At 46.6% G+C, this 7,493-nt stretch overlaps 1 protein-coding gene and 1 non-coding gene across 2 annotated transcripts in view; both read right to left on the bottom strand.

Annotated features, from left to right (window-relative positions):
• Positions 1–3,013: 3,013 nt before the first annotated feature.
• LOC118404629 (protein odd-skipped-related 2-like) overlaps positions 3,014–7,493 on the bottom strand; it is an 11,690-nt gene continuing 7,210 nt past the window's right edge. The window contains exons 2-3 of the mRNA XM_035803860.1: positions 4,845–5,502; positions 3,014–3,899 (exon numbers count right to left, since the gene is read on the bottom strand). Coding sequence (XP_035659753.1) covers positions 3,605–3,899; positions 4,845–5,500 — 951 coding nt within the window. The 5' untranslated portion in view covers positions 5,501–5,502 and the 3' untranslated portion in view covers positions 3,014–3,604. The remainder of the gene's footprint in view (positions 3,900–4,844; positions 5,503–7,493) is intronic.
• Positions 4,304–4,375, bottom strand: Trnaw-cca. Its single transcript has one exon. It is a non-coding gene; the product is annotated as a tRNA-Trp (tRNA).

The following is a 7,493-nucleotide window of genomic DNA, read 5'->3' as shown; positions in this document are numbered from 1 at the left end:
ATAGTAAAATAAGTTACACTATTTATCGCTAGGTGGCGTTGTAGGGATACGGACAGTTGGTCTGTGATCAGGTTGGGATAAAGTGGGCTTTAGTGGCATGAAACGTGAACAATGCAGAAAGATACTGGGTGCGTTTCTCCCTCTTTACAGTTTACTATGGTTAGAAAGCTGGAATCCTCCTCCGATAGGTTTACTATACGTGAAGTTTGCAGAGAGTGTTTTTTTTTTTTTTCAACTTTGACTTTTGCTCAGTTTGGTTATAATTTGAACTGAAAATACAACATTTTCGGCCGCAACAGGAAACAAATGCGGATATGTAACCCATCCGTACTCGAGTGACACTTCTTATAGATGATACCTGACCAGGTCTTGAAGGCGCACACCCTCCCCCACACGCGCTTACAAGATTCCTGACCGGGTCAGTCCTCCTTACCCTCCGAATGACCTTTTATCTTTATTCAAGTTGTTACAGGACAACACACTGCGGGCACTAGGCAGCGAAGCTGATATTGTGGCCACAGACATATAAATATACAATACAAAATGGACATGTATATACAAGCAATAGAATAAAATAGTTTTTTACATTAAAAGCAGTTAAAGCTAACCCTTTTGTACGAACTAGCTAAGGATTTACTGGACAGAGGTACGGCTGGAAGTGAATCTTTTGGTAGATATCGTGTACACACACAGTGCTTCTGAAAGCTGTCTATTGGTGACAGCGTCATGGTCAGGTGAGCCCTGGAGCAGGAGTGAAACAGTAGGCCGTTGTTGTACAAGGCGTTCAACGGTGGAGGTGAGTTTGCTACGCTGGTCGGAATACAGGGGGCAGTGTAGCAGGTAGTGTTGAACTGTTTCGGAGGAAGCCCCACAGACACAATGTTTGCTCTTGATGTTCATTTTGTACAAAGTACTGTTTAGTTGGCACCAACCCATGCGTAGCCTGGCAGCTTGGATGTTACTGTGCCTTGGGCCGAGTCGTCGGTAAGTTTGGTGGTGCCTTGTGGATAGCAGATGCTATGACCTTCCCTATTAAAGATGTGTCTCCGATAGCGAGGTGCCGTTCTGTCCGCCAGGTCCGGACTCCTGTCGCCGGACGGAGTCCCGGGGGAAACCCCAGCATTAATATCACATTCACTTTCCTTCACCTTTCTTGGAACGAAACGTTTGTCTGATACCCAGGGGTCTTATAGCTACCGAGTCTTCTTTGTGATCTCTACATCCTCACCTCACCTCACCGGTCCCATAATCGCGATCTCTACATACTCTATATAAATTTTATTTCATAAAGGTATGAGGTGGTTACCGGGTGCACCAGGCTGGTGTCTCGGGGTGGCGCCACCCTTCCCCCGCCGGGCCGGCCTGATACCTACGGTCGTTAATCTTCCCGATAACATCAGCCGATACAGAGGAAAACTGGCCGCTATAAACGGGTGATGAAGACCACACACTTGCGTAAGGCTGGTTTTGGTACCCCAGTCAGAGTGGGAACAGGCTTCATGCGAAAGTTGCATAATGGCTATATCTATCTATATCTATCTATATCTATCGATCTTTACCTCACTTCACTTCCATTTCGTCTAACGTTATTCTTTTATATAGATAGAACTTTATTGCACGACATTTGTACATGGTACAATGTATGGCAACAACTATTACACAAAGTACAAAATAGGTGTATAGAATAAGACTCAACATCCTTATTAAAATATATGTACTTTGATCACCATTTGTATTTCGATATCAATTGTGTTCGCCAGTACGGTAATCTGTGTGTACGCTTTTTTCTTTCTCCTCTATCAATTCTTTTCAACACAAAGTTTCTTTCGTGGCACAACAAAAGTACACTTTCCTAATGTCTACAACAAACTTGTATACGCCAAAAAAGTAGTTACTCAAGTTCTATACAAGTAACTCAAGCTGTATATAATGAATGAATTTATGCAGCTCCTTCAGCAGAATCGGGTTGAAATAGCGATCACGTCACATTTTGAGAACAGGGCGTCGCTACTTCCTTCACTTTTCCCCCGGACTTATCTGCGGGTAACTTTTGCCAACACGAGATCAATCCTTATTTTCAACTCATGATAAATCCTGTTTATTAAACATGGCTGACAGCCGAACAATGGCGTGTTTGCGGAAATGACATCAGAACAATGCCATATTTGCGGATGTGACGTGGTTGTTGTCAGGCCGCTACAAGCCGTGCCATTGTCCCCCATACGCGGTGTGACGGCTCCCGTCTGGGCTGAAAGAAGGGTAAACGTGCCAGTATTTCTGTGCGCGGAGTAGTCGACAGGACACGTCACGGGACACGTCATCCCCGCCCGGGCTCCTGAACTTACACGTGAACCTTCTCACAGGGGTCACGGGGAGGTCACCACAAGGGGACGTTGACTTTGAGGCGTTCTAGTGTTGAACTCAGGCGGGTGACGGGATAGACCTAATGAGCCTAATAATGTTACATCCTGCAGTCCCGATAGTATGTTGTAAGATACCCGAAAATTTACACAACTTTCCAAACTCGGCAAACAAGACATTGGCTGCCATTGTCATTGAGAGGTATAGGATGATGTACTCTGGGACCCGGTCATTCGGAAGGTTTTCATCTAGGATGTGATAGACTAGGACCTGGTCATTTAAAGGCTATCTAGGTAGTTTTACAGTTATGATATTCCTGTCTGGGACCCAGTCATTTAGAGGTTTACATCTGGGATGTTCTAGTCTGGGACCCAGTCATTTAGAGGTTTACATCTGGGTTGTTCTAGTCTGGGACCCAGTCTTTAAGGCAGTGTTATATTTATGACATTCTTGTATGGGAACCGGTCATAGGAAGTTTTACATGTAGTCTAGGAATCTTAACATGCATGGTGGGCCTCCTTGGAAACTAACTTCCTTTCTAAAGTTGAAGGATGAAAGAAATAGATAAATAGGACTCAGCCATTTAATGGTTTACATCTAGTATGTTATAGTCTGGGATCCAGTGAATCAAAGACACATATGACAAAGAACGTTGGGAACGAGAGTTTGTATTTTCAACGTGGAGCTTTGGTAACGAGAACATGCGTTGACTCAAACAGAATGAACAGTGCAAAAGTGTACTTGTATAGTTTGGATAACGTGCAACAATTATTCAGTATATACAAATGTTAGGATAGCTATAAGACATAAACTGCATGTCTCTATAAAACCTGGACGGAGAAGAAACTACAGCTACAACTTAAATGTGGCTAACATCTTCAGCAATGATAAAGTCCTTTTTACTGGCGTCATTCTCAGACGATAACCCTTAGAACAAAAATAAATCTTTCATAGAGTTCAAAATCATCTTGTGATTCGTGAAAATAATTCGTCTTTAGAAAGCAATATTTTTACAAAATTTAAAAAGAACATCGGAATGTCGATTTTCCAACCACTCTGCGACATACACCTGACCATACGCTCCTATGACGTCAGTAGTGTCTGTAGCTTCAGTGCGACCTTACATTCACATTTGACCCGTTACTGACGTCAGGTGCCCATGTGATCACGTGTGTTCATGCTGACTTCCTACGTCATCCTTTCATGCTGACTCGCTACGTCATAATTTAATGCTGATGAGTCATCATTTCATGCTGACGAGCTCCTGCACGGAGCAGTGCGTGAGGCTGTGTCTGCGCAGGTCGCAGTTCCGGCGGAACACCTTGCCGCAGTTGGCGCACTGGTACGGCTTGATGTCCGTGTGCGTCAGCAGGTGAGTCTTCAGGTTGCTGCGCTGGTTGAAGGTGCGGCCGCAGGTGGGGCACTTGTGTGGGGACTCCTGCAGGTGGAGCGTCCTGTGCACGGCCAGAGTTCGGGACTGGCAGAAACCCTTCCCGCACTCACTGCACTTAAACGGCTTCTCCTTGGAATGGATGTACCTGGGGAACGGTAAACAAAGGTGTAAACAAACAAACAAACAGAGTTCGGGACGGGCAGAAACCCTTCCCGCACTCACTGCACTTAAACGGCTTCTCCTTGGAATGGATGTACCTGCGGAACGGTAAATGAAGGTGTAAAAAAACAAAAAACAAACAGACAAAATTTATAAAGTCCAGGACTGGGGGATACATGGGAAGCGGTAACAAAAGCTCAAATAGAGACAAATACACGACGAAGAAACCGTTTTCGGGAATAGAAATTATCAAGCATTTCCTGCACAGTTGTATAAATCAATTACGCCCTTACTAAAACATAACATGCAAACTTGATTTAAAAGTCCCTGTACAAATTTTCTTTTTACAAGGAAGAAATTTTGCAGCTGTTCAAGTGTAAAAAAAGTATGTGACCCCGACGTGATTCGAACACGCAACCTTCTGATCTGGAGTCAGACGCGCTACCGTTGCGCCACGGAGTCGCTGTGTATGACGGCGTGTTTTATAGCCTTTATATTGATAACTCGCTGATACGGTATAATTTTAATGTTGTGACCCCAACTAGTGATTGGCATCTCATCAACTACCGTTATAGAGCAAATCTACTTGACGTAAACTACACAGTTTACCAATGTCAACTTATCTTGATCTTTCGTTTAAAAAAATGTATTTGTTTTTATCAAGAGCAGAATGAGTGTTGAACAGAAGAAAAATGGTGCCTGCAGGTTGGTTATTAATGAAAACCATCGTCGTTGCGTTTGTGAGTGGTCAGTAATGGTAGAAAGAACACGGACGTCATCAAGGTGAGTGGACAGAACTTTGGAGGACACACAGAAGGAGGAAGGTAATTTGATAGAAGAAGCTTGTCAGAACGATGGAGCGTCACAATAACGTTAAGCCAACACAACGTTTCATCTGCGGATGCAGTTGTTTGTTTGTTTGTTTACTTACTTGTGGTCCCTGAGATGGTCCTGCCTCCGGAAAGCCTTGTGGCAGATGTCGCAGGAGTAGGGCCGCTCGTCCGTGTGGGTGCGCTCGTGGATCAGCAGGTTGTACGACTTAGTGAAGTGCCGCCCGCAGAACCGGCAGATGAACTCCTTCTTCGGTCTCGCGGAAACCCGTCCTCTCATCTCGCGAGATATGCTCGCCACCGCGTGAGACTGTGGAGTGTTCGTTGCGTTCCCCTGCGCTCCTGTGTCGCGGGGAAAATCGTCCCTTTTGGCTTCATCCTGAGTCGCTGACGTGGCAAGATGTGCGAAATCGAACTTGGCCTTCCTCTCGTCCTTGACTGGAATTGGCGGGAAACTGAACTGGAACATGCCAGTCTCCGGCGGGGGTGAGTACACATGATAGAACGGATATCCCGGCAGGCAATACGGGGTGAAGACGCCTAGCGGATATCCCGAGGACTGCAGCTCCGAGAGGAAAGGTCCGGGGAACCCCGGGGGTAGGGGTACCCCCGAGAGGGCGTAGTTCGGCAGCGGCCGGGAGGCGGGCAGCACCGTGGGGCGGATGGGGAGCACCCCCCTTGCCGGGTCTTCAGGGGGGGTGCCGTGTCCTAGGGGGGTTCCCGGCGTCAGAGGGGGTGTCGGCGGCGACTGGCTCATTTCTGAAACAAACAACAGAGAAACATGAGTTTTATGTGTGACTTTAATACAGTGAATGGAAGATAAGATGTTGTTCACTTGAAGTTGATAGACATTTTCATATGTGCCTACAAAGTCAACTCCTCGGATCCAATCCCCAAGCCAACCTATATCAAGGACATTTGGCCACAGCCCAGCAGATAGTTCGTTAGCAAGTTAGCCGAGGAGCTGGTCTCTGTAGGCCCCGGAACAAGGTGACATATCCAGTCTAGAAAGCTTACCCCATCGACTACTGTTTATACTTCATACGCATGGTATCTTTTGCTTTCTTTCCTCCAGATGCTAAGAACGAGTCTGTGTGACGCAAACTCCGATGTCCGGGGCTAAATTGGCCCCTCTGTGCGCGACAGTGTGGAGCGAGCCGCAAGAAGGAAGAAGCGCGACTTAAACAGGCTATCCAAGAACTATTCCTATATCCCTCGTCGCTTCAACCCCATAGTCCTTGTACAGAAAACACGGCTATAAACGTCACCATCACATTTTGACAAGCCGCACGCCTCGGTCTCCAGTTTCCTGTTTAAGACTCCGGTAAGACGTTACGTGACTCCTGGCCGCCCCCTCCAAGATATAAACCCGGCCGATAAAAACAGGAGCTGATACTGCCGACAGGAGCTCTGATACCGGCGGCATGTCTGCCCGGACACGATCGGATCAGGTTCGGCACCGCTGGCTTCCAGATGCACGTTCTAAAGTACGTGTGTGGCGTCGGGTTTTCTTCTGCACGTCCTGAACGTTCTTGGTCTGGTGAAAAACGTCACCAACTAACATTAGAGGTGTAACAGTGGGGGGTTCTAGTAGCGGAAACTGATCATGCCAAACGCATGCCAGGCTTTTGGCTCACTCAGTTAGACGGCTAGTGTTGTGATCTGGAGGACCCGGGTTCGATTCCCGGGTCGATCACTGGGTATTTGTATATATTGTTTCTTTCTGTTCTACTCGTCCTTCTGACTTCTTACATTGCATGACATTTGCAATGACTTCATTGGCAACGACAGCTAAAAAACACCCAATTACTTTGAGTTACGATAAGACTTGATGTTGAAATTTGATCAGTCCTGCAACCCCCCCACCCCCCTCCTACTTGAAGTTTGGGTCCCCTTATGTGAGTCCTGCATGCCAGTCATTGTTTCCAGGGCCAAACTTTTACTTAGTTTTAGGGTCCATTGCAACATCCATCCAGCAAAAGCGCCCACCTGAGTTGGGCCCTGATAACATTGATTGGTATTACTGATATCAGGAGTCTTATACCAAGGCATGGGCAAAGCACCCCCCCTCCCTCTTTATCTGTGCCATCTACAGAAGCTCTGCAATGTTAAACACCATTCATCACACGGATTGGGTCCGTCATAACATGGAGGCACGGCAGTCCATCAAGTCCCGCGGGAGGGGAGAGCCAGTACTGGAGGAGGGGGGTCGGCAGGCAGGGGGGAACCAGTAGTGGACGGTAGGGAGAATGGGGTAGTTAGTGCGTCTTTCTGACACATTCGAAGAGCATCAAAGGTATCGGGTTTTTAACAGGGTGACAGTTGTTCTGGAAGAAAGCTACTGTACCTCACACTGTCAAATTCATTGACATGTTATCGATATTTTACTCTTCACACGACTTTCCTCAATCAACCCTGGTGCAAAAATGGGTACCTGGCTTTGGTTGGGGTTGAAGGAGAGGGATGGGCTCCGCCTCCCAATACCATACCCTAGACACAGTGGATAAGAACCCACTGCCCCAAGTCTTCAAAAAGCAAAGGCTATGGGACTACCTTCTCTGCGATATGGGGACCCACAAGTCTAACATCTCCGAGCTGAGGTTCGGTTCCGGCTGTTTTCTTGACGTTTTTTTTTTTTTTTCTTTTTTTTTTGGTGTTATTCTCTGGCTTTCTATTAAGAAAACAGTACAAAATAGAAAGCCCGATAAAACGTCCAAGAAAACAAAAAAAACAGCCGGAGCCAAATCTCG

This window comes from Branchiostoma floridae, chromosome 17, assembly GCF_000003815.2.
Source record: "Branchiostoma floridae strain S238N-H82 chromosome 17, Bfl_VNyyK, whole genome shotgun sequence".
Classification (NCBI taxonomy): Eukaryota; Metazoa; Chordata; class Leptocardii; order Amphioxiformes; family Branchiostomatidae; genus Branchiostoma; species Branchiostoma floridae.
The sequence above is the reverse complement of the archived record's forward strand: the minus strand, read 5'-3'. Positions and strand labels throughout refer to the sequence as shown.